The sequence below is a fragment of the Leopardus geoffroyi genome, chromosome D1 (genome assembly GCF_018350155.1).
Source record: "Leopardus geoffroyi isolate Oge1 chromosome D1, O.geoffroyi_Oge1_pat1.0, whole genome shotgun sequence".
NCBI lineage: Eukaryota > Metazoa > Chordata > Mammalia > Carnivora > Felidae > Leopardus > Leopardus geoffroyi.
The window spans coordinates 99,013,490-99,039,658 of NC_059329.1; the positions used below are offsets into that span (position 1 = coordinate 99,013,490).

Below are 26,169 nucleotides of genomic sequence, written 5' to 3' on the forward strand. Positions count from 1 at the left end.
CTTGTTAGTTAACTGCACATGATACTCGCCATGATACCTGACTGTGCAGCCAGTTGGGACAGTCACCGAACCCACATCAGAAATGGTGAAAAGGCTGTCCCTAGTGTCTTTACCTTCAGTTGGGATCCCCCCCAAAAGCAAACTAAAAGCGTTCAGTTGCCCCATGTCTCATGATGGTGTCCTACCCCTTTAAAGCATCTCCCTACACCCTGCCCCCAGAGACCTGCTGTTGCCAAGGCAGCAGTAAACTGGCTTTTGCGTCACTCAGAGGCCCTGCCAGGAGCCCAGCCCAAGTGAACAACTCTCTTGGTCTCTGGCTCCCCTCTCATAGTTTCCCTAGGATACTGTCCCTCTGTTCCAAACAGTCACCCAGCATAGAGCTGAACAGAGCCAGTGAGAGAGGCTGCCAGTGCCTTCCGTTGGACTAACTGGGTGAGGGCCAGTTGTGCAATGGGACTAGCTTCCTGCAGCTCGGTGCCTGTGTTTTTAACCAGCATCTTAACACCACAGCTTGATCCTGCAGTTCTGCCCTGGCTCCCCCAGCCAGAGCAGGCAACGAGGAGAAAAAAGAACAGGCTCAGCTGAGGCCACCATAACCTGATTGCAATCAACAGGCAGGCAGCAGACAGGTGGAACTTGACCTTGACCATCATGCCAAGTGAAATTCTGATCTGCCCTCCAAGCGACAAACCATTATCTTTAACTTGTGGTAAAATACACATAACTTAAATTTTACCATCTTAATCTTTAAAAGCACAGCAAAACCTGCTCAGGAGAGGAAGGGAAAACTGGATATTTCCTAATCTCTATAGGATTGGGTGGCAGGTGGAAAGAGCCAAGTCTTTCAGGCCAACAGGAGGGCCAAGAGAAGCAAATGGTCACATGAGGTTTCCAATCCCAGCTGCTCCACAAAATTGGGACCATCTCATTCCTCTGAAATGACGGTCATTCTGATCACCACTGAGCACTCACTGTTACATCCTGTGTGCATCATTTCTGATCCTTAGAGAAATAAGGAGACAGTCTCATGTGGGCTGATTATATGGCTGTTACCATTTGGAGCTGGTGGGAGGGGTGATGGGACTAGGACTCAAGACCAGGTCTGATTCTAAAGCCCACACTGCTTTCACCACAGTCCCCTCCATTCTGGGGACAGAAGAGGCCTTGGTCATAGGATACAGCACTTGGTGGCCAGTTGGAATGGTGCACACTTACAACATGGAGACTGACCATTCACACGTCCAAGCCTGGAAGATGTCAGAAAGCTGGCTTCACACCCACTCCCCAAGGAACAAGACAAGGAAGGAAGGAAGGGGTCAGATGGACTGGGGAGGTGACTTCCTGAGGCCCCACCTGCTCATCTTCCACAACCACACCACACTTTCCACCCCTTTCTGAGACTCCAGGCCTACTTCCTAACATTCAGGTGGGTAGTTTTCCATCTCCTTTTTTATTGAAATACAAAAAGTGCAAAGGTGAAATACATGATTGGTGCCAAGGAAGTCATTAAGTGAATGTGAACACTTGATTCACAGTACTCCCGCCTCCCCCACTTTTCCCCGCAGGCACAGACCAGTGGGACAGGGGACAGGAGAAAGACCAAAGAGATCCACGGGGCTCCCCAGTAAATGGGGCTGTGAGCAACACCTGATATACACAGGAGGGCAGAAAGCGGAAGCCCTGGCTTGGGCTAGAGATGCAGGGACTGTCAGGGAACCAGCAGCCACTCCAGGCCCTGGGAGTCCTGACATGCTAGCATCATGAGGAGAGAGCCCAGTGAGGTCGGGGCTCAGGCTGCACCCCCCTCACAGATGGGGCTGGGCTGGTCAATAAGGCCCCCACCCCAGTACAGGCTCTGGCCAAGGCTGTGGGGGCAGGGCCGCTGTGCATCTAGTATCCTGCTGCCAGGGGACAAGGCTGCAGGAAGTGGGGTCCCCAGGGTTCACCAGGAAGGAGTATCATTCTAAGGGACACAGTTGGAATGAGAAGTACCAATCATTGGGGTCCATGTTTTCTGAAAGATGACAGGGCCTTGGGGCTTGTAGTCCCTGGGGGAGGTTGCTAGAACTCCCCTGGCAGGGACTGATCTAATTGGCAAAGTCTCTGCTCAGCCCCTCCGGGAGTCCCTACCCACAGATCCTGAGGCACTGAGTCACTTCTGGCCAGAGCAGGGACCAGTGTGACCCCACAACAGACCTGTCCACAGGAGCCCTATACTGAGGATCTGTCCAAGTAGGTAGAGAGAAGAGGCAAGGCATGGGGCAGGGGGCATGAGACTGGGAATGGGGTGTATATTTCAAATGGATGCTGGGACTCAGCCCTGTCATCCAAGCTGCCAGAACAGGGGGCTAGAACACCCTGGGGGCAGTATCACTTCAGAAAGCCTGACCCAGGATGTGAGGACGAGAAGGAGGCAGAAATAGGAAGCAGACCCCAGCCTTGCCCGTCCTTAGCTGTGTAAAAACACAAGGCTGAACCATTAGAGGAGAGGACAGGAGCAGGTGCTGGCACACAAGGCCTTCACCCAGGGAGATGCCTCAGCAGGCAGGCCCAAGCCAGCATGGCCTCTTATTCCCCAGCAGCCAGGAAAGGGAGGATCAGCCCCAGCTACCAGCCCAGCTGGCAGTGATTGAGGCATCTGCAATTGCCAGGAAAAGAGAGGCAGGAGAAAGTGGGTAAGCAGTTTCTGGGGCCAGTCTTTTTCATACTAGAAGAGCCAAAGGCCGCCAGATCTGCAGAGCCTGGCAAGGAGCCAGGGGTCCAAGGAGGCAGTGAGAAGTATAAGGCGAAGAAAAATGTCTCGTGGTTACAGCGAGGTCTCCAGGGCCGGCCAGGTGGGCTGGACAGAAGGGGAGGAAGAGCTGCCCAACTGGCTGGCTCCAGCTTCCAGCTCCCAGGGCCTCATGACCCCTTTCCTGGGCAGGAGCCCCAGACTCATAAGGCTGAAGCTGGGAAGGGTGGTGGGGCAGGGCTCAGAGCCCTCCCGAGTCAGGGCTGGGGAACAATTCCCCTTGGTGATCCAGAAGGAACTTGGTGAATGTGTTGATGGGATTAATGGCCTTGAGGGTGATGGCAGCATCCTTGGCCCACAGCAGGTTAGGGCCGAAGACAACAGCCAGGTTAGTGTTGGTCATCTTGTTCTGGTCACAGTGGGCAGAAATCTGTGGAGGGAATCAGGGGGCTGCAGCAGGAAGCCAGAGAGCCTGCCTCCCATTCCCAAGAGCTGCAAGGGTGGCAGCTCTCCCTCCCCCCCCCCCCCCCCCCTCCAGGTGAACAGCAGAAGCTGAGGCCGGGTCTCACCTGCACCAGGAAGGCAGTGAGGAAACGAAGCACCTGGTAGTTCTCCTCAGGCAGCGTCCGGAGCACCTGCAGCGTTGCCCCCACTCTCTGGCTCTCATCAATATCTACAAGGAATTGGGGCCTAGGTCACAGTGGCCCGGGGCTGGGCCGACATGAGGCCAGAAGGGAGACCCCAACCAGACTTTCCTTGGAGGACAGGCCAAATCTACCTGCTCTGAGTGCAGCCCTGACCCCAACCCAGCAGAATAAGCACAGAACTAGGGAGGGAAGACAGGGGCACTCACTGAGGAAGCCCACAACGTGGGGGTAAAGGTCAAAGGTGAGCAAGGGCTCAGGAAGCTCCCGGAGGAAGGTCTTGAGGATGACCGCTGGCAGGTGCAAATCATTGTACTGGTCAAAGTCCACAGGCAGCCCTGGGGGGTGGGGATGGAGAAGGAGCTGGGCCCAGCACGGAGGCCGGCGGGCCATCCAGACGGCCGATCCAGAGGCCGAGCAGACCCCATTGCCCGATCACCCTCAGCCACTGCACAACACCCTCCTCCCACAGAGCCCTTTCACACAGGCCTTCCCCTCCTCCTCTGTGATGAGGGGACCGGGTTGAATGGGGCCCCCCCAGCACACATGACACATGACAGTTCTTCTTCATCTCTGACTCTAAACCCAGGACCCGGAAGCCTGACCGATGAGGCAGCAGGCCTGGGACAAGCCAGGCAGGAGTGGGACCCATGTAATCATACCAAATGCCACAGAAACCTCTGACAGGAACAGAACGGAGGGTCCTTGCTTCCCAGGCAGCAGAAGGCAAAGCAGTGCCCTAACAGTGACACCCGTGCCCCATCTTCCCCCCCGCCCCCCCGGCCCTCCCACTGCGGGCCCAGGCACACCCCAGAGCACTCACCCATGTTGTACTTCTGTTGTACTTCCCGCACAACTTGAGTGTTGGCTGATCTCCGGAAAATCCCCTCAGTAGTGAGAGCTGGGAAACAGTGGGGCCTGGTGAGTCTCAGCTCTGGGGCAGTGTGCAGACTCTTCGACCTGTTCTGTCTTGGGGTTCCATTGAGGGTCGGTGTGGGTGCTGATGCTCCCCAAGGGGAGCTGGGAGACTGGGCTGAGGAGGGACCTACGGTTTCGGCTGCAGGGGAAGAAGCAGGTCCTGGAGGTCCTGCGGCCAGTGGCCTTGGCACTCACCGTGAGCCTGCAGGTAGGCAACAGTCTCCCGGAGCACAAGCGGAATGGGCTCCTGCTCTGGGTTCTTCTCCTGGAGGCTGTGGGGACAAGAGCAGTGAGCTGGGTCTGTAAGCCCTTTCCGGTCCCCACGTGCCAGGCCTGCCCACCTTTTGCATACTCACTGCTGCAACGAGACCCCAAACTGCTGGTTGGGCAAAGGGGGCCGTGGTGGCATGGGCTTGGGGGCTGTCGCAGGGCTCTTCTGTGTGGATTTGAGGAAGTCATCATACCTGGGAGAGCAGAGGGGAAGGTCAGGCCCTCGACTTGGCTTTGTCGTCACATTGGCAACCCTGTGTGTTGGGTACTTCCTGTGCTATTGTACGTGGGTCACTTCATTCAGTCCTCATAGGAGCCCTGCTCTACACATGACAGAGTGGAGACTGAAGAGAATCAGTCACAGAGTTTTTTAAGTGACAGGAATGGGATCTGACCTCATACTCTCTGACCCCATATGCCCCATATGCTGTCTCTTACTCATTACCTTCACTTCCTCTGCTTCCTGGGGTTCTCAAGGCTTCCTCTGCCCTTGGCTGGCATGTCCTACCCCACAAACATGACACACAGGCACACCCGTGCCCGGCGGGCACACACGGCCCAGGCCTTACTTGAGCACTTGGCGAGGGATCCCCAGTTGCTCCAGCTTCACATGCTCACTCAGCTCACTCAGGTAATTCACATAGAAGATCTTCTGCCCAAACTTGAAACTGCCGGCAAAATAACGGGCGTGGGTCAGTGGGGGAAGGCCCATTTTGGCAGGCCCCCACCATCCCCTTGGCAGCCCCTCCAAGGTCAAAGGCCGAGCCCAAAAATGGTCTGTCTCCAGGATTCTTGGCCTCCTCAGGTATGTGCTTCAGAGCTGAGAGGGAAGTGTGGGGAGGTCACTGTTCTCCCCCATCAGCTGCTCACCTAATGATGGGCTTAAAGAGGATGAGCAGGGTCTTGATGAACATGGTGGGGTGCACGATGTACAGAGCCTTAATGTTCTTCTTGTACCTGCAGAGACAGAACAGGAAGTCAGCAGTGGGCGTGGTGGAAGAGGCACACAGCTAGGTTCTTCGTGCACATTTTCTGATTTGAGTACTCATGGAAAACCTGAGAGGTAAGTGCCACTGTTGTCCCATTTTACAGATTAGGAAATGGAGACTCAGAGAGGTTAAGTAACAGGGAAGGGCAGGGTGAATAAGTAGAGAAACTGGGGGTTAAACTCAGGACGTTCCAACTTCAGATTCTTTGCTTTTACCCAATGCTGACAGCTCAGAGCCTGGAGCCTGCTTCAGATTCGGTCTCTCTCTGCCCCTCCCCCATTTGTACTCTGTCTCTCTCAAAAATAAACAAACATTAAAAAAATTAAAAAGAAAATATTTAGCTTTTAGCGTCCGCCGAGCACATTATCTCCTGCTTTCCTCATAACAATTGGGGCTGGGATTACCCCCTCTTTACAAGTGAGGGCAGGGAGACGCAGAGAGGTCAAGCACTTATCCGAAGTCACGCAGCTTGCGGTGGAGCCTGGAGATGAACTGGATATAAGCTCCTGAGCAAGCAGAGGGCAGCCCAGAACCCGGCAGAGCTGTTAGCTCCAGACCTGTCCCCAGGCCCCAACCCACTTGCGGTCAAACTCTCGGTAGGCATCCCGGAGCCAGCTAAGGGAGGGCTTGTTGTCGCTGGTCAGGCCATGGTGCAGGTACAGCAGTGTGTAGTCGCTCTCCACATACTGGTCCAGGGTGTGCTTCAGGTACCTACAAGAGAAAAGCCCATTCAGGCCCACCCTCGACACAGGCGGGGCCCCCTGAGACAGGACTCAGCACCCCAGGAGTCTTCTGCTTGTATCATACACCTCCCCACGAGCCCCTCTCCTGCACTGCCTATTCTGGCTGCATAATCAGTCACCGTGTTGTCGTGGAGGAGATTCAGGCTAGTAGTTGGGCTGCACGGAGGAAGAAGAATGGTAGTAACAGCCCAGGCCAGAAATCAGGAGATCGGGACTGTAACTGAGCCCTCTCACATACCCGCAGGGAAAATGGCAGTAACATTCTCTGCAGGACTGCCCTGAGTCAATAATAATGACGACAGTCACCATTCATCAGTATTTAGCTTTTAGGGGTGCCTGGGTGGCTCGGTCAGTTAAGCGTCCAACTTCGCCTCAGGTCATGATCTCACCACTCAAGAATTTGAACCCTGCGTCAGGCTCTGTGCTGACAACTCAGAGCCTGGAGCCTGCTTCAGATTCTGTCTGTCTGTCTGTCTCTGTCTCTGTCTCTCAAAAATAAACATTAAAAAAATAAAAAATATATATATTTAGCTTTTAGTGTCTGCCAAGCACTTTGTATACAATATCTCCTGCCTTCCTCATAACAATTGGGGCTGAGATTATCTCCTCCTTACAAGTGAGGGCAGTGAAGCTCAGAGAGGTCAAGCACTTATCTAAAGTCACACAGCTTGTGGTGGAGCCTGGAGATGAGCTAACTCCAATGTTTGGTCCTGTTGACCAAAGGGCAGCTTATATACTCAACCTCTCATCATAGTCTATAAAGCACTGTGCCCATGAGAGGGGATTGGGGTGACTAGAGGGTCCCCTCCCCTGCTCTAGTCACTGGGCTTTTCTTGGACCAAAGAGCCACATCTCAAGTTCCCCATGCTCACAACATAGTACCTATCACCCCACACAAGCACATACGTGCAGAGGTGTTGAGCACCTAAAGTGGATAAGTACAAAGGGGACAGATAAGAACTCTAGAATGGGAAAGGAGTCCAGGGAAAGTTCTTTCTGGTTGGCCAACCATGCTCAGACCCCAGCAGAACACCACTCCAGGCTGAGAGGCTGGGCCTACAGGAAGGCTAAGGACTTCTGGGGGGGGGGGGGGAGGGAGGGATGGTGCCGGGGGAGGTATTCAAGGATTTGAGTAAGTGCTCAGATACAGCCTGACCTAACCCAGACACGGTGCCCTATATCATGGCCCAGGGTGCTGGTCTGGCCCACACAGGCAGGCATGTGAAGTGTCTAATGCCGGATTATTACTATGATTCCAATCCTTATTGCTACATAGTAATTACCCCTTATACACATTGAGCACTTTGCAGTCTGCAAAGAGCTGTCACATATAAAGATGCCATTCTGTAACTATAAAATAGCAAAAATTGTGGTGAAAATACAGTCATTCTTTGATGAGTGTTACGGCCTTTTTGGAGGGCAGTAAAGTGATGCGTATCAGAAGCTGAAAGATGTTCATACTCTTTGATCCTATAAAAATATACCCCGGAATTTATGCTAAAGAAACAATCAGAAATGAACAGAAGCATTTTTGTAGAAGGCTGTTCATTGCATGTGGCCTGTTTTACAATGGAAAAAAATTTTTTGAGCAGCAAGCTAACTGTCCAAAAACAGGGAACTGGTTAAATAAAATACAGGATTCTATAAATAGAAAACCTTACAAGATGTTTCTGCAGACAGAACCTATCTGTGAAGTTAGGTGTCAGAAGAGCAGTCACCCATTGGGGTAGTGACTAGAAGAGCAAAGGGAGGTCTGTGGGTGTGGATGACATGGTGTCATCCAAGCTTCGGACATTTTCTATTTCAACCTCCCAGATCTGGCTGGACAGCTGGGAAAGGACAAGGCTGAGATAATGTGATTGATCCCCACTGAAAGTGCTGCCGTGCAGGCTGCATGGGGGCAGGGAGACCCCTTTGGGAAGGGGTGGAGGACAGACAGGATGGATGCAGGGGGCTTCCAGAAATCAGAGGAAGCCTCCTGAGTGGTGGAGCCTCACTCAGCAAGCTTTCTCCTGAAAACTGGGTGCTTTCCCATCTCCTTCCTCTGATTTCCTCCCACTCAGACTATTATCTGGCCAGGAGTCTGTCACCTGCCAAATCAGACGGGCTGTGTTAAACCAGAGGGTAGGGGTGTGACTCAGCTACCCTCAGGCTGAGCTCCCTGGCCTGCTCCTGGCTAAGCCATGTGATGGGCCTGAACAAGGCTCGGCCTGCCTGGCTGAGGGGCGGCAGGAGAAGGGTTCAGGAAGCCAGAGAGGAAACTCACACAAGGCTGGAGAGACTCAGGCCTGGCTCACCAGGACTGCAGATGCTGCACTCAGGCCCTTTCCCATTCTGCAGCCTCACCCTTGGCCTGCCCCAACCCCTCACCACCCCCTACATGCACAGAACCATTCAGGATCCCAAAGAGCTGGTATCATTTTCAGGGAGTGCTTTAGTAGAGATCAGGAGAGAAGTGCAAGATGGTAAATGGACACACACTAAGGCACCTCAGAAGACCGTTCTGGCCCGGCATCCACAGAGGTCCTGCGCCCAGGACCACATGCCCGGGTCCCCATGGGTCCACATGCCCGGGGCCCAGTGGTGGCTCAGCAGTGAACACTTATCAGGTTTCTAGACCAATGAGAGCTATTACGTATATTTGGCTAACAGAATCCAGATAGGTACAGAAGCCACTGGCACCAAATCTGACACAAAATTCACTGATTATTCATCTAAATGATGAACAACTGCAACCACATCAGAAGCACCACATCATAATAATCAGTCCTCCTGTGTGGATAGTATTTAACTTTCCCAAGCACATCCGCATGCAGTATCTCCCACAAGGAAGGAGGGCTTGATTATGAAAAGAGGCTTGAAGAGATGAAGACACCCTTCTAAGGCTGCAGTTTCCCAGACTAGAAACCTGGTCTGACTCCTAGTGCAGTGCTCTCCCCAAAATGTAAAATAGCTCCCACGGGAGAAGAGGAGAGGCACTGAGGGAAGTGACGGTAAGGAGAATGGCATCAGCCGATACTGGGTGTAGGTCCCTCCACCTTGCCCAGGGGTACTCACCCCAGGAGCTTGCTGTGGTCCAGCTGGTGGCTCGGGGGCATTCGGCAGGCACTAAACACGATGATCTTCCGCCCATACTTGTCGTCTCCTAGGTGTGGAGAAAGATGGAGCACAGTGGGTGGCAGATCAGCCGAGAGAAGCGGGCTGAGGAACTGAAAGGTGCCGGGCCTGGAGACCTGTACCACATAGTGCAGGGGCCAGAGGGGCTAACGCAGACATACCTCTGGGCAGCTGTCTGCACTCAAGGGTGTGTCACTGAAGAAAGAGGGACGGGTTGCTCGCAGGGCTACTGAGCTGGGGTCTAAAAAAATAACAGCTTTTTAAAAAGTCACACCTGGTGGAAACACCCAAATGCCCATCAACGCATGAACGCATGAAGAAAATGTGGTATATCCATGCGGCGGATATGTCGTTTGGCCATAAAAAGGAACGAAGTACTGATCCATGCTACATTATGAATGAACCTTGAGAACATGATGCTAAGTGAAAGAAGTCAGATGCAAATGCCTCCATATTGTACGACTCCACTTATCTGAGTTATCTAGAATAGGGAAATCCGGGGCGCCTAGGTGGCTCAGTCAATTAAGTGTCCAACTTCGGCTCAGGTTCATGATTCTCACAGCTTGTGGGTTTGAGCCCCGTGTCAGGCTCTGCCGACAGCTCAGAGCCTGGAGCCTGCTTTAGATTCTGTGTCTCCCTCTCTGCCCCTCCCCCATTCACACTCTGTGTCTCTCTTTCAAAAATAAATAAAACGTTAAAAAAAAGATTTTATGCATCCCAATGTTTATAGCAGCACTATCAACAATAGCCAAAGTATGGAAAGAGCCCAAATGTCCATGTCATACTCTCCCAAAATCCATCGATGGATGGATGAATGGATAAAGAAGACGTAGTATATACATACAATGGAGTATTACTCGGCAATCAAGAAGAATGAAATCTTGCCATTTGCAACTAACTATGTGGATGGAACTAGAGGGTATTATGCTAAGCAAAATTAGTCAATCAGAGAAAGATAAATATCAAATGACTTCACTCATATGAGGACTTTAAGACACAGAACAGATGAACATAAGGGAAAGGAAGCAAAAATAATATAAAAACAGGGAGGAGACAAAACATAAGAGACTCTTAAATACAGAGAACAGAGGGTTACTGGAGGGGTTGTGGGAGGTGGGATGGGCTAAATGGGTAAGGGGCATTAAGGAATCTATTCCTGAAATCATTGTTGCACTATATGCTAATTTGGATGTAAATTAAAAAAAAAATAAAATGAGAAAAAAAGATGTTAGAATAAGTAAATCCACATAAACAAAGCAAACTGGTGGTTGCCAGTTGCTGGGAAGAGGGGAGATTAGGGATTGGCTCTTTATGGTTATAGGATTTAGAATGGGTATGGATGAAATTGTGGGACTAGACAGAGGTGGTGGTTGTACAACATTGTGAATGTACTCAGCACCACCAACTGTAGGGGCGCCTGAGTGGCTCAGTTGGTTAAGCAACTGACTCTCGATATTGGCTCAGGTCATGATCTTGAAGTTCGTGGGATCAAGTCCCGTGTCAGGCTCTGCACTGATAGCACACAGCCTGCTTGGGATTCTCTCTCTGCCCCTCCCCTGCTCACACTCTCTCAAAATAAGTAAATAAATAAGCATTAAAAAAAAAAACACCAATTACATACTTTAAAATGGTTAATTTTGTTATTTAAATGTCACCTTAACTTAAAAAAACTGAAAGTCATGCCCATCAAAGCAACTGCTATCTAGCAAGTTATCTTAAAAGCTGATGCTTATTCCAGAAGTGCCCTCTCTGAGCAGCGTATTTGGAAGACTTCTTGAAACTACCTTCTGAGCAAGTCCAAGGCCACTGAGGAAATGGGTGTGATTACTTAATGGTCCAGTTTCATCTTTGACCACTATCACATTTTCTGATTTTATTACTAGAATTATTAACCACACTTGGCTCTGACTCCTAGACATTCCTAAAAATCATACCCCTTCTCATTAAGGATATTATTTTTTTTAACTATTTATTTATTTGGGGGAGAGTGCAAGCAGGGGAGGGGCAGAGAGAGAGGAACAGAGGATTTGAAGTGGGCTCTGTGCTGACAGGCTGACAACAGTGACCCTGATGTGGGGCTCAAACTTAGAAACCACGAGATCATGACTTGAGCTGAAGTCAGACACTTAACCAATTGAGCCACCCACGTGTCCCTCTCATTAAGGATATTCTAAAGAACATGGAGTTCAGAGGAGTTTGAAATGCTTTGCAAGAATGCTCATTTGGCAGTAATCACTGGGGTGTTTGCCCCAAACCGGTCACTATTTGATGGTCTAATCTGGCTTTGTCAAGAAGCTGGGCAGCTTTTGGGGTGCCTGGGTGGCTTAGTCAGTTGAGCATCCGACTTCAGCTCAGGTCATGATCTCGCAGTTCATGAGTCCGAGCCCCACATCGGGCTGTGTGCTGACAGTTCAGAGCCTGGAGCCTCCTTCAGATTCTGTGTCTCTCTCTCTGCCCCTTCCCTGCTCATGCTCTGTCTGTCTGTCTCTCTCGAAGACAAATAAACACTAAAAGAAGAAGCAGCAGCAGAAGCAGCAGCAGCAGGGCCGCTTTTGACACATCTCCTACTGCCCTCCAAGGTGAGATGCTCTTGCAGGGTCAGCACAGCACTCACCCCAAACAAAGCTCAATAAGGACAAGGCCTGGTCCTCACTGCCCCATGTCCCAGGGACCTTCCCTACATCTTTTCCTTCACAACCCTGCAGAGACACCAAACCACAACTGCCTAATCCCCATTGCTTCAGGGGCAAATGAGAAGACTACTTACACAACCCATGAAACACATTGCATCTGTCCTCCACCTACCTCTGAGGATTAAGGAACCCTCCCCCCTGCCCCCCGGCCCCATGCCTTGCTGACTGCCCTTCTCCATATTTAGTAAGCCATGATCTTGATGCTTCTTCTCGGTCAGTGACCTAACCCAGGAGTCAGTGCTTTTCCGAAGTGGTTGCCAAGGCTCTGACCCTTTTCTCCAGGGCTGGGGCAAGACTCAGAGGGACTGAAGGAGGCTTCTGGAATGTGGGCAGCATGGCCCCAGGCCCTGCTGGCTGCATGGCTTGGTGCTTTGGCCTAATTTAGCACCTCACTCCCAGCTGTCTGACTACCATATCCAACTTCTAGATCAGCCCCTTCTTTGGAATGACTCACAGGATTCTCCAGGCTCACACACTTTCAACACAGACATGCTTGCAACTCAGTCCACATCAGGCAGCTTTGGGACACTGCTGTTTCTTTTGCCAGACAGAACTTCCTTGAGACAATTCCGTTCCCCTCCTCCAGGCTAACTCCTTGGAATCCTTAAGACTCATTCCAGAAGACTTTGTCCTCTCCTCCTTCCCCGAGACAGGTTAGCTGTTCCTCTGCCATGATACTTTGACTCTTCTGTATAATTGTTTATGTGCTTGTCTCCTCTACTGGCTTGTGAGCAGGAGCCATGGCTCATCCATCTTTGAAACTCCATTGCTGGTCCAGAGCCCAGCATGTGGCAGATATTCAAGAAACGTTGGAAGCCTGCATAAAGTCATAGGTCAGCATTACGTGCTATGCATGGTTCTATTTCGGAATTTGTTCATGATGATATCTAGGTTACGAGATTGCTTTAGACGGTTTCCTGGACAGAGTTTCTCCAAACTTACAAGCAGAGAGCCCTCTGCAAGCCTGTCTGAGGAGAAGGTGCAGCCTCATCTCATCCAGCAACAGGTCTATTTTGCAAGACCACCTGCTGTCATACCCTAGCCTAGATCCTGAGGTACTGGGTTCCCTCCAGTCCAGTGGGGGGTGGCTCTCAGGCCTGTTCCAATCCCTTCCCATAGACTGACAGAAGAAGCAAGAGCAAAGTGGTAGGGCAGGGACAAAGGATCAGCCTGGCTGATCCAGCCTCATGTACAATCTGGAACCTTCTGCCATGAGCATGTGAGGGGAGGGACATCTGCCTATTCCCCTCTAAGCAGAGGAAAGGCCTGGAATGTAGAGGAAAATGCAAGGAGGAGCATGGAGGTTCCAAAAGATTCTTTTCATCCTGCCACCACCATGCCCCACTCCCCACCCCCCCCCCACCCCCCATGGACGGATGCAGCCCTCATTGGTTGGCAAATATAGGGACTTTGGTGGGAGAGGGACAGGACGTCTGAGCTCACAGGGCTCTGGAATTTAAAGAGATAGTAACTGGTTAAGCAAACAATTGAGGTGAGGGGCTAGGGGCCTGTGGCTCCATCATGGCTGGCCTTGTCAACACCTTGTAAATGGGAAACTTTTGGTTCTCAACCACGGCTCCACCAATGGTCATCTACCAAGGCGAAGATGTGATATGAAAAATATTACAAACACATGTACATGTTCCCTAGGAGAAGAGGTCCATATCACTCATATTCTTAAAGAGGGCTCTGACCAGTTCTAAGAATGACTTCACTGGACTGTGTGCTCCTTGAAGGAGGTGATGTGTGTTTTTCATCAGTGAATCCTCAGTGCTGACTACAGGGCTTGTTCCAGAGTAGGTGTTCTACAAATGCATGTTGAATGAAGTCAGAATGGGGATGGGGCAAAAGGGGGATCGGTGAGGGCTGCAAGGCAAGACTCTCAGACAAGCAAGAATGAGATGTGGGTGACCCCAGGGTCTAGCCCCTGTCCTCCCTTCCCTGGGGTTAAGTCCCATTGCTCAAGCCCTTGGGTGGCTTGGCATTTGCCAGCAGAGAGGGCAACTGCCACTACAAGAACTTTACTCCTGCTCTCAGAAGAGAACAGACTTCTGCCCTGGAGACTGCAGGGGGAGAAGGAGTCTGGTGTCTCCAGGGCACTGGGGGTGAGGACTCACTGAGAAGACACAGAGACTGTGGAAAGCACCAGGAAAAGAGCAGCGGCCTGAGAAGGGAGACTCTGCGTTCCCCAGATCCCGATCAGGAACGTGCCCAGGCTATCAATCAGCAACAGTGCAGTCCTCTAGCAGGCATTCTGGGAACCGCCAGACCAGCCACCACCCGCCCGCAACCTGCAGAGCAGGCCAAGGAGATGGGAGGTGGGGGCTGGGGCACTGTGCTGGGGCCGGCTCACACGTTTGTTAAACTGTTAAATGATGAGGATACTGTAGCCAGTTGACATCATGTTGGTGCTTGAAATCTGCTGTGGTTGAAATTGCAAATGCTACAAATAAATAATAGCCTTCCCCTCCACCCCCACCCTGCCTTCCCAGAGAGCCAACTGATAAACGTTTATCAGCACACCACTGGAAAGAACCACTTGGACAGAGTCAAATTTGACTGTGGAGAATGACAGCTACTACCAGCTCGGAGAACACAGGCTGCAGAGGAGATGGGGACATAATCCATCCTCCGTTCCAACACGGGCTCTTTCTCCAGTTTCTAATGCCAGGAAACTGGCCTCCCAGGACATCATCGTGGTCTCATCAAATGACTCCTGCTCTGGTGGTACCAATCCAAATTCTCAGCAGTCGGAGAGGCACACCCTTGGGGGCACCCCCACCAGAGGGGCCTTGAGCCAGCCCTAAGGCCAGACCATTGCTCACAGCCAGCCTCCTGCCCCCAGGGACGTGGGCCCTCCCTCCCCAGAAGCCCCTTTCCCTTTGGGCTCCGGATGTGTCCCCACATGGCACCACCCTATCAAACCTCCTGTAAACCTTTTGCTATTTCCGGCTCCCAGGTACCGCCAGCTCCCAGCTCCCTGAAGTGGGGCTGCAATTAAGCTGGCCCCCCCTGGCTTCCACCAAGAGCCCTTCTTGATCCACAGCCCAGAGGCCAAGCACAGAGAGCCAGGAACACACCTACCTGGCTGGGCCCCCTCAGGCTCATCACACCCTGGGGAAACAGAAACATGTTGCAGCTCTGCTTTGTAGTGGGAAAGGGGGTTACCAGGTGCCGGGGTGAGGGTGGGAATGGGGGTGGGTCCCCCCCCCTGCTCTGTTTTGTGTCTTGGCCACATAGGCCAGGAGGATAGAGACTATGTCACACCACATTAGATACTCCTGATGCCCCAATCAGGTCCATTTCTGGAAGTGAGGAGAGAAAGTTCTGAACCTTTGGGTGACTCTCTTGTGCCCAGGTAAGGACCTGGCCAGGTAAGCACTGTCAGCCTTGCTTCTGCATGGATGAAAGAAGTCATAGCCAAGGCTTCCAACCCAGGCTTGGGTACCAGGCAGGCACCAGGAACACAAATGCCATGGAAACGCCTTTGACATTAGGGGCAACTCTTTTAACTGCCCCATCCCTCTCTGAGCCCAGCATTCAGAGATATGGACCTCCCTATGGCTTCCCTACGGCCAGATGCCTCTAGGGCCCCCTTAAGCCAGCACCACTGGGCTCCAGAGCCATGTGCTGCCTGGCCTCCTTTGCCCACCCCAATGCCTCAGAGCAGAGCCATGCTGCCATGCTAGCTTACAGTTGCCTGCCCTCACCAGTGAGGACGACCATTAGGGGAAAGACAAAGAATCCTATCACTCTAATTTCCTCTTCTCGTAGTACAACCTTACAGACAGAAATCAGGTCACCAGCATACTTGCGACCTCCCCTACTCTGGGTCCTGCGTTAAGAACAGGAAAGTGGGAGCTCACTAAGGCTGAGACCCAAGGCGGGGCTCATACCCACTCTCACGAAGGTAGCACATCTTCCTGGGACCTGATGCTCCAGGGGGTCATGGGGTCCCTAACTTCTGGAAGGACACTCTGCCATTCCAGACTTCGTTGGAGGTAGGGCTTCCCCAACAGGAACTGGCACCTCCCTGGTCCCCAGTAACTGATGGGATGGAAAGGCTGACATCAGGACAAAGGGAAGGGAGATCAACTGCCGCTCATTCAGGTCCAACTATGTTTCGGCTCCAGGCTAGACCCTGATAGATGGTCACTACTGTAATCCTCTCAGTGACCCTTTGAGGAAGACATGAGTTCACAGAGCAGAGCTGGAAATCAAACCGGGGCTTTCTGACTTCAAAGTCTCCTAAGCCACACTGCCTCCCACACGCCATTGGCCAATAGAGACAACCGGGTCACAGGTCAGGATGTGCTTGCAGGTGAACAGGCCAAGTGGCCATCACAATCAAGTGTGTGAGTTTAAAGAATGGTACGTGTGCTCACGAGCCCCGGGGTCAGGGGTCAGACCACAGAGTGAGCACCCACCCCGTCCCCCAGTCCCTACCCCCTGAGAGGCCGGGCGTGAGACCAGGAGGAAAACGGTGCACTGCTGGCTATGCTCACCTGCCACCTCCACAATCTGGTGCCGGGCGATGTCGTAGTAAGGGTCATCCCACTTCAGGTGTGTCACGGGTTCCGGGGAGCTGCTTTTGGAGTCATCTGAGGAACACGGCAAAGGCAGGGGGTAATCTGGGGGGCTGGAAGTGTTCTCCCCAAAACTTGTGTTCTTTGATCCTCCCCATCTCCACCATAGGACTTGTGCTACCAGTCCCACCCTGGGGCTGGTCTCCCTGCCCTCCTCCTGCTCTCCTGGGGTCTTCCTCCGACAGGAAGGGAGTCTCCCCTTCTAAGGCATGTATGGCTGCCTGAGATCTGAGTCAGGTGGCAGCACCCACCTGACTTGGGGAAGTCGGGCATCTCGTCTGAGGGCCAGTTCTTCTCATCAATGGAGGCTAGCTTCAGCTGGTTCAGAGCCTGGCTGGTGTCATCCAAGGTCAGGTCATCCTGCAACTCTGAAAGCGGGTCCATGACCAAGCCTGTCCCTCACAGCTTCGCTCCACAGAACCTGAAGAGAAACCAGGGGTGGGGTTAGCAAGTCAGGGGCACCCTCTTTTCCCCTGTGACTTCTACAGCGAGCCCTCCTGATCTCACTCTTTCCTCCCGCAGTGTCCCCTGTTCCTGTTCCTCAACACTTCGCATCCTTGCCAAGAGCTCCATGTAGCCCTGGGTTCTCCACAGGCATGATGCCAGAAAAGGCAGCTGGGGCAGAGGATGGTGCAGCTCAGGGCATGCCCTCAGGTCCTCCAGTTGGATAAGGGATGAGCCGTGCCAGGGCCCATGCTGCCCACTGCCTATCTGGTTCAGCAATGCAGTCCTAGCTGCAGAGAGTAGAAGTCTACACCCCGTCCTCAGGGGTCATAGAGCACAGAAGCTTCCTAGGTGCCAGCAGTTAGAGGGTAGAGATGTTGCAAGCATCTACGGAGTACAGGGATATTCCACATGAAAAGTTATTTGTGGCCTTGTCTATTCCATCCCTCACTTTTGTCCTGGGAACAGGAGGTGGCCAGAGACCACAGGGTCCCAGAAAAAAGTCAATGGTCAAGGTGCCCAGCTGGGTTTGCCCCAGGACAGAAACAAGAAATGGGATGGAATCTGCCTGCCAGTCAGAGTGGGCAATCTTCAGGCTCTTGGGGGCTCCCAGGCCCACTCTAAACTGCAGGGAGCTCTGAATGCTAGTTTCAAGGTGGGAAAGGTCAACAGACAGTGCCAAGCATTGGAGAGCACAGATGGGAAAGTGGGAATCCCATGGCATTCAGAGTGTTAAGCTACAGGAGTCGAAAAACAGACCAGCAGTCACAGCAGACTGAGAGGGAGAAGAGCCAGCTCGGAAGCTGGGCTTGCCCAGGTCTAGGTCTGGCAGCAAGGATGTGGCCCCATGAAGCCTGAGAGCAGTACCTTCTGCCCTCGGCCCTAAACGGAGGCCAATCCCCTTCCGTCCCAAACTCACCCTGTGGGTCAGGGAGGGGATTGAATCCACTCAGTCCAACCCCAGAGAAGAGGCTGCTCTTAAGCACACTACATTCCTAGAGCCCAAAAATGACATATATAGTCAGAGAATCAGCAGGGCAGATAGAGTCCAGACAAGACCAGGCACAGGGAGGGAGAAGAGGGGGGAACTGCTAGCTAGGATCCAGACCCCAAACACCTCTGGGCTCTAAGGCAACATGACAACCTCCTGCACACGTCACGTCACAGCCGAGGACTCTGGCTGGTAAACCCGGCTCCCTGTGCCTAGCAACAACCACCCTGTTACCAGGGCAACCACACTGATTCAGTGGCAAAAGCTGTTCCAAGCTCCTGAGTCAAAGCCAAGCAGCCAAATAGCCAAACAGCCATAAAACAAAAACCAAAATCCAGAAAGTCTTTCTCCTCCTTTCCTCTGGCCTCTTCTCTGCTACACTTATTCACTACTGCTGATTACCACCAAAATAGAAATCCCTTCCATGAGCACAGAGAAAGATGACCCTCTCTTATCTGGGAATGCACTTCTCTCAGTGAGTGCTGCTGTGCCCCACACCCCTGCTCTCCCATTGCCCTTCAAGCCTCCAATGCAGGCAACTCTAAGTCTTGAGGAATCCACTCCTGATTCATCGACAAACTCCTCCCATTCAACCAGATGGCTGTGAGGATTCCCCGAAAGGGGACTCCACTGGGTAACAGGGACAGAATTCAGCACAAAGTAACCCCTATTAGGCCTGAGTCTTCTCTTCATGCCTTCTCTTCTGTCACTGACCAGGCACCAAGCACTCTATTAGCCCTGCCCACAGCTATCCCAGAGAAGTCTTTCTGCACAATAGTGGGTCTTAACTCAAAAAAAAAAAAAAAAAAAAAAAAAAAAAAGGCATGGGATGAGGGATATGGAGAACTGGATTATAGTCCTGCTGGAGCCAATGAGTTGCAAAGATGCTGGGCAAGTCTTTTCCTAATTAGACTTACATCTCCTTGTCTATAAAAGCACAGACTCCTTCCAGAAACATACTTCTCCAGTATTCTAAAATACTCACACTGAAGTGAACAACAGGGTTAGAAGGAACAGCTGCGAGCTGAAGTATGTGTGAGGGAAGGAGAGGGACACCTTCTAAAAGGGAGTTGAACTTGAACTCCACCTCTTTTCCAGTAACTGCTCCTCTGTTTTGTCTGTTCTTCCAAAACTGACCCCTCCCCCACCCCATAGCCTCCTTTTCCAGCATAACTAATCACAGTTGTTTCCACCTCCCAGCCAGACTGGCCTCCAACCCACAGCTGCTTTCCCCTGTGAACCCTGAAGTTTAGCTCCCACTCAGTGGGAGGGTGAGGGAAGCTGGCTCAGGGAAATTCTAATATAAAGGGGTGGCCATGAAGTATCCTGGCTGCCTAAGACTCCAGTCACCTACAAGCCCTGTTCCACTCTGTGCAAAATACTCCTTACTCTGAGATTAGTATTTCTCTTCTCCACAGGTAATATCTACTTTTACAAAGATCTTTGAGAATCATTTTAGGCAGAGGTTTTCACCTCTGGACTTCTCTGAAATTCCGATGAAATCTGTGGACTTTTTCCCTAAGAAAAATCAGCACATGCATGAAATCTATGCAATTTTAAGGCCCTCTGAGAATCTAAGAATCCCTGACCTATTCAGCACACAGATGCTGTCATTTGTTGAATGACTGAATGAGTGAATTCGTCTCCTAAATGGAGAAGGGAACCAATATTTGTTGAGAGCCTATATAGTGCTATAAAGTAGACAAATTACCTTTTAACTTCACAACAGCACCATGAGGTTTGCATTACCAGGCCCATTTTACTGCTCGAGGAAAGTCAGGGCCAGAAAAGATAAGCAAACTGTTTAGGCAGGTCATACAGTTGAGTCAAGATTTTAATCTATATCTGTATAAAGTGGTCTCTTGATGCAGGTCAGTCCCTCAACACTTCTTTAAATGACTGTCATTCATGTGATTCTGAAGGTTCAGAGAGGTGCCATGAAAAAACAAAGTAAAGCCTCTCCCCTAATCTTCACGAAGAACTGAGATAACTTGAAATCGTATTCTCTGGCATTGGGACCGCCCTCCTAGTTGGGGCTCCAAAATTGCGAAAATGCAAATCCCATGATACAAAAGCGAGACTTTCGACTACAAATGCATTTGTACAGAGCTTCGTGGTTTACAAAACCCATAATAGGTGTAATTATCCCATTTCAGAGATTAAGAAATAGAGATGAAAGCGTGGCCTAATTAGTGGCAGGCTGGAATACTTCCCCCAAATTTCTTGCTCTTAGCGCTTCGCCAGTTCGGACCAAAGAGACTTCCCCTTACCGTAGGCTTGCTCGATGACAGGGATCTGACCTAGACTCTGCCCTGGGAAGTGCAAGAGGAAAGCAGCAAAGGAGACAAGTCACCTCGGTGCAGACCCAGGAGGGGGCTGAAACCCGCTGTGGGAAAGCCAGGCCCCATACCACTCCTGCTCCCTTCCTAGGATCCGCTCGAATCATCCCCCTCCTGACCCTATGCCTTAAAGTGACCTGTCTAGTCCCCCCCTTTTCCCACCCCCCCACCACCCAGGAAGACCCCCGCGCTCCGCAGCTCACCGTGGTCGGGCACTGCTCCCTGTGCCACGCCTGTCAAAGCTCGGCAAACATCCGGCTCCGCGGTAGAACGGGAACCGCCCCCTCCGGGGCTCCTCACTCCCCAACCACTTCCGCCACACCTCCAACCCACTTCCGGCTCGCTGCCAGGTCCAAACATGGCTTTCCAGGATCCCCTCCCACTTTCCTGCACGTGCTGGCTTAAATGCCCGCCTGGGAGAGAGACAGCATAAGTGTCCGACCCGTCCCTCCCAAAAGGAGGTGACTGGAACAATTAGTTCCGCTTTCCCTGGAGCTCGAATCCCTAGTGGTCCGCTGGAATCCTGTGGTTCTTATTGTTGTCAGACGGAGTTTTGCCTCGCCGGTATTCCCCAACTCCCGGTTCTGTGCACCAATGAGTCAGACTCTTCGGATTCTCTCCCGACAGGAAATTTGGAAGCCAATGGTTGTTTCCGGGAGGAGCGGAGAAGAAGACGCTCACTTCCGACGGAAGGAGGCTTTTCTGGAGGGATGGAGGAGGCAGAGGAGCTGCTCTCCGGGGGCGGGAGACTGCAGTGCGGTTAGTGACCTGCGGCGTCTCTGACCCTCGGCCCCGTCCTTAGATGGACCTGCTGTTCCCTGGTCAACTCTCTACCCCCAGGCCCTTTTCCTCCCGAACCTGGAATCCTCCGGTGCCCTCAGATGTCTCTGGGGGGTTAAGAGTCCTCGAATACCCTCAAACCTCCTAGGGGCTCCGTTAGAGCTCTAACATCCCTCAGACTGCCGAGGCCTAGCTGGACCTGCGGTTTCCCCCCGTATCTGTCCCCACCCTCATGACCCTTTGGACTGGCTCCCTTACTGCCTTCCCATTTCCCTGCAGCCCCCGACCCGCGCCTGGGCCCGGAATTAGGATGGATCCCTTCTGGACAAGGCTTTGCTCGAGGCCTCAAAGATTTCCCGCCCGGGCCGACCCGGGCCTTCCTTGCTCTAAAGAGCCTTCCCCGGGGCTTGGCCCTTGGCCCTTCACTCGCCGAGGAACCGTGTTTGGGGGTCTGGTGTGTCGGGGAGCCCCTGCAGCCGGGACTGCTCTGGGGGCCTCTGGAAGAGGAGTCTGTCTCCAAGCAGAAGGAGGAAGGAGTGAAACTACGGCTGGAGGAGGTATTGAAAGATGGGACGTGTCTCCGTGACAGATCTTGCAAGAGGTTCAGCCATTTGTAAACAGCTCTTCAGTTTGTTAGAAGAAGCAGGGCATTTCAAGAGATAGGAGATAGTTATGCCCCTTCTTTCCAGGACTGCCTCTTCCCCTCACTTGGAGTAGTTAAGGAATCAAGGTGCAAAAAGTGCTGAAAGCTGGATAAAATGGCATGCCTCATTTAACTCATTTGTAAAATTAAAAAATAGCTGTTTCCTTTTTTTCCCCCCCCAACTTTCCAGGGTTATTTGGAGCAATAGATGAAATAGTGTGGGTAAAGGGTTTCATTGCATAGTAAGTCTTAAAAAGTAAAGAAAAGTTGATGTACCTCTTACAACTTTTTATTGTTTGGCACACTCACTGGAAGGCAGTGATGTATTCAACTTGTGATATTCCACATATTGGGAGGGAGGTGAGGGGAGAGTCTTTTGGTCTTTACTGAATGAAAAATCAGACAACACAGTCCTGTAGAGGAAGAATCAGAGACCGTTAACCTTCCAGGGGTTTCATATTAGATCTGTCTCAGGAGAGGTTACATCCCCTCCCCCACCCCCGCCCCCGATTCTGGTTCCCCAAACACATGGGAGAAGGACTCTTATTGGTTTATTTCAGGACGTGTCACTAGGCCCATGGGGAGACGTGTGTGCTTGTGAGCAGAGTTCAGGCTGGATCAGGTAAGTTACAGGAGAGTACGTAGTGAAGATGGTCCTTTGAGGCTTTCTGTTATGGCATGAGTTGGAACCAGAAGCCCACTGTAATTCCCCACCCAGCGATTTTTTTTTTTTTTTTTTTTTTTTTTTTTTTTTTGCAGTGAGTGTTCCAAAGGCATGGGGTCTTTTAGGACTCAGACTGCCCAGGAGCTGGGGCTTTAGGGAGGGTCACTTGAAGAGGGTCTCCTGAGCTAGCTCTTCCTCTGCTTTGCAGTCTGGTGCAGCAGGGCAGGCTGGAAGGTGAGGGAAACGTAGCCCTGGTGCGGATCAACGAGAAGCTCCATCTGCAGGTGTACCGGGTTGTGCCGCCAGGCTTTGAGTTGCTGCTGTGGCCCCAGCCTCCCTCTGATGGCCTGAGCCCCACCCAGCCCAGGCTAGAAGAAGAGGCAGCCATGGCTGTGGTGACCGAAGTGGACTCCGCTTCACAGCAGGAAGTGGACTCCCCTGGGGAGGATGCAGCAGAACCTTGGAAAGGTATGTGTCAGATACAACGCTGGCTTCCGAAATTATCGCCAAATCAACCTTGATATGACAAGGCAAAGCTGTGGCTCAGGGAGGTAAAGGAGAGCATCACAGAGTTTTTAATAGTTTCTCTGAGATGGAAGGGCAAAGCCTGGATATTTATTGAAATTTTGAAGTCTGGTAGATCTTTCCGTGTAGATGGGACAGGGCTTGATCAGATTGAATAAGGATCGTGACATAATGGCTTAGGACTTGTAGATACAAGGCTAGAATTTTCAGTAAAAGGCTCAGAGAGTCTTGGGGTGTGACCTACCATTTGGTGCTTTTATTGCAGCGTGATTGGGTCTTTTCCTTAGAATGAATAGTATTGATATTTGCAACTTTTATCTTCCTGAGTACGTTTTCTGGAATAGTAAGGTCATGTCGATGAAGACAGCAAGCTCTATATAAGGTTTCCAGTTTCTCATGTTTCTTCTATCTGGGGTGGGTGTAGAGGTTCCTTTATTTTCAGATGAACTAAGGTGAGGAGGTGGTGGCCTAATTCGTCCTAAGTGTGCGTCTCCAGAGGGAAAATAGGAGCCCCTAGGAGAGCCTTGTTCTAGGACTAGCCAGAGGTTTGGGGCACTGGGGTTCCCAAGAGTGCTTCCCCAGGAAGCACCTAAGACTGAACATGAAGATAAACAGAGCACATGGTTCATGTTCCAGGGAAGAGAGTGGTGTCATTGCTCCTGCTGAAGTTCAGGTTCAGGGGCTGAGTAGGAGGAGACACATATTCTTAGAATTTCCTAGTGACACCACTGCCACCCCCTGCTACAGTTTCTACTAACCCCAGCGCCCCCACTCTTGCCTTGCAGATCCCGGTCACCAGTCACCCCCCAGCATCCAGGCAGAGAATATGGTAAGCCCCGGACCTAAGCCTCAAACCCAGGATCAACTTCCCGAGGAGAGCCAACCACTTGGCCTGCTCCCTCAGGGTGGCAGCATGGATGAGGAGGATCCACCCCAGACACAGATGTCACCTGAACCTCAGAGCAACTCCACTACCCAGCAGGGCCCAGAGAGTAGTGAGGCCAGTTCCTCGTCTTCTGCCAGGGCCACCCACCTGCATGCTTACCTGGTCAAGAAGTTATGTGGCTCCAGTGAGCAGTGCCCACCCAGAGCAAAGACCTCGGAGTTCAGGGCCCAGCAGGCTGGGGAGCAGCAACAGGCTGGCCTCCCTGCATGCTTGCGGAGCCCTCCTGGCCCAGGAGGAAGCCCCCCAAAACAGAGACGACGGTACCGGTGTGGGGAGTGTGGCAAAGCCTTCCTGCAGCTCTGCCACCTGAAGAAGCATGCGTTCGTGCACACAGGCCACAAACCCTTCCTTTGCACTGAGTGTGGCAAGAGCTATAGCTCAGAGGAGAGCTTCAAAGCCCATATGCTGGGCCACCGCGGAGTGCGACCCTTTCCTTGCCCACAATGCGACAAGGCCTACGGCACCCGGCGAGACCTCAAAGAGCACCAGGTGGTACATTCAGGTGCCAGGCCCTTTGCCTGTGACCAGTGTGGCAAGGCCTTTGCCCGCCGGCCCTCCCTGCGACTGCATCGCAAGACCCACCAGGTGCCGGCTGCTCCTGCCCCGTGCCCGTGCCCTGTGTGTGGACGCCCCCTGGCCAACCAGGGCTCTCTGCGCAACCACATGCGACTCCACACAGGAGAAAAGCCCTTCCTGTGCCCACACTGTGGCAGGGCGTTCCGCCAGCGGGGCACCCTGCGTGGTCACTTGCGGCTGCACACGGGGGAGCGCCCTTACCGCTGCCCGCACTGTGCCGATGCCTTTCCGCAGCTGCCTGAGCTGCGGCGCCATCTTATCTCTCACACCGGGGAGGCCTACTTGTGCCCTGTGTGTGGGAAGGCCCTCCGAGACCCACATACACTGCGTGCTCATGAGCGTCTGCACTCAGGGGAGAGGCCCTTCCCGTGCCCCCAGTGTGGCCGTGCTTACACACTGGCCACCAAGCTGAGGCGCCACCTCAAGTCCCACCTGGCCGACAAGCCCTATCGCTGTCCCACCTGTGGCATGGGCTACACCCTCCCCCAGAGCCTCAAGCGGCACCAGCTCAGTCACCAGCCTGGGGCACCCTCCAGCCCACCCAGTGTGCCACCTGCTGCTTCCGAGCCCACCGTGGTACTAGTGCAGACTGAGCCAGAACTGCTAGATACATGCAGCGAACAGGACGTCTCCCCAGCCCGGGATGTCTTCGAGGTCACCATTTCTGGGAGCCAGGAGAAGTGCTTTGTGGTGCCTGAGGAGCCAGGCCCCACCTCCAGCCTGGTGCTCATTCATAAGGACATGGGCTTTAGTGCCTGGGCAGAAGTGGTGGAGGTGGAGACGGGCACCTGACCCCCTCACCTCCTTCACAGAGTTTTATATAAAGCTAGTGTTTTCTAGCTGCCGGGCGCCTGCGTCTTTCTCTTTGGGTTGCCTGACGGAGTCTAGTCTATTCTGAGAAGCAGGTCGGGGATTTCCCTTCCTGTTTATGGACCACCACATTGTTTCCCAAGACCGTAAGGTAAACCTGTTCTAGATTTAAGAGCTTTTTACTCGCCTCCGGTAGAGCATGTTCTACCTCCTTCACCAGGAACTGCTCAGGGTGCTTGTTCTTTAAACACAAGGGAAGTGACCCCACCCAGTGAGGTAGTCAGGGAGCTGGCAGCAGGACTGCCCTGCCCGGGTGCTTAGTGCTGGCATCATTGCCCCCCCCCCCCCCCCCCGAGCTCCCTGAGGGACAGGCACTTTCATCTAGAACTAGACGGAATGATTGGAGGGTTAAAATGCCAGAGGCTGAGCTCAGCTCATAGTTCCCTCTAACTCAGGCTGTAGGTGGTTTTGGCAAACTTTTTCACCATCTAGGGGCTGTGAAGTTGGTTTTCTTTCTGTGCTGATAGACACCAGACTCACTGGAGGCAGCTAGGGCCAGATCTGAACCCTTCTGTGGGCTTGGGCCACCCAAGAAAGAGTCTGCTCACAGACTCACATCCTGATGTGCATAGACCATAAACCAGCACCCTGGGTGCCGGGATACAGCTGTGAGCAAGACTGAGGCGATGCCTTTTACAGATGGGCATCGGGGACAGTGTCCGCAAGGAATAATAATGATTAAATAAACACTCCACCCTGA

The 26,169-nt window shown here is 52.4% G+C and overlaps 2 protein-coding genes across 5 annotated transcripts; one reads left to right on the forward strand and one right to left on the reverse strand.

The window, feature by feature from the left end:
- Positions 1–1,431: 1,431 nt before the first annotated feature.
- Positions 1,432–20,790, reverse strand: ARHGAP1 (Rho GTPase activating protein 1). 4 transcript variants are annotated; one of them, XM_045486735.1, is made up of 15 exons: positions 20,669–20,712; positions 20,397–20,438; positions 16,943–17,112; positions 16,611–16,706; positions 15,190–15,219; positions 9,353–9,440; positions 6,132–6,263; positions 5,434–5,520; positions 5,133–5,231; positions 4,650–4,757; positions 4,489–4,565; positions 4,199–4,276; positions 3,585–3,713; positions 3,301–3,404; positions 1,432–3,161 (listed from the first exon to the last, which is right to left on the reverse strand). In XM_045486735.1, exons 3-15 carry the CDS (start codon positions 17,073–17,075, stop codon positions 2,973–2,975), a joined length of 1,350 nt encoding a protein of 449 aa, XP_045342691.1. In that variant the 5' UTR covers positions 17,076–17,112; positions 20,397–20,438; positions 20,669–20,712; the 3' UTR covers positions 1,432–2,972. The 4 variants fall into 4 exon arrangements, with proteins under 4 accessions (XP_045342691.1, XP_045342692.1, XP_045342694.1 ...); XM_045486736.1 differs by lacking the exon at positions 20,397–20,438 and having other exon boundaries at positions 20,669–20,790; XM_045486738.1 differs by lacking the exon at positions 15,190–15,219 and having other exon boundaries at positions 20,669–20,769.
- A 308-nt stretch (positions 20,791–21,098) lies between these two features.
- On the forward strand, positions 21,099–26,169 carry ZNF408 (zinc finger protein 408). The gene is made up of 5 exons (XM_045486720.1): positions 21,099–21,224; positions 21,525–21,802; positions 22,449–22,510; positions 22,761–23,020; positions 23,863–26,169. The coding sequence occupies exons 1-5, from the start codon at positions 21,176–21,178 to the stop codon at positions 25,389–25,391; spliced, it is 2,178 nt and encodes a 725-aa protein (XP_045342676.1). The 5' UTR covers positions 21,099–21,175; the 3' UTR covers positions 25,392–26,169.

Coding starts and splice junctions, on each gene's coding strand:
- ARHGAP1 (XM_045486736.1), bottom strand. CDS start 17,075: ATGGACCCGCTTTCAGAGTTGCAGGATGACCTGACCTTGGATGACACC. Junction 5,521..6,131: donor TACCGAGAGTTTGACCGCAA/GTGGGTTGGGGC, acceptor CTGTCTCTGCAG/GTACAAGAAGAACATTAAGG. Junction 5,232..5,433: donor CTCTTTAAGCCCATCATTAG/GTGAGCAGCTGA, acceptor TTTTGCCGGCAG/TTTCAAGTTTGGGCAGAAGA.
- ZNF408 (XM_045486720.1), top strand. CDS start 21,176: ATGGAGGAGGCAGAGGAGCTGCTCTCCGGGGGCGGGAGACTGCAGTGC. Junction 21,803..22,448: donor TGAAACTACGGCTGGAGGAG/GTATTGAAAGAT, acceptor GGTTTATTTCAG/GACGTGTCACTAGGCCCATG. Junction 22,511..22,760: donor CAGAGTTCAGGCTGGATCAG/GTAAGTTACAGG, acceptor TCTGCTTTGCAG/TCTGGTGCAGCAGGGCAGGC.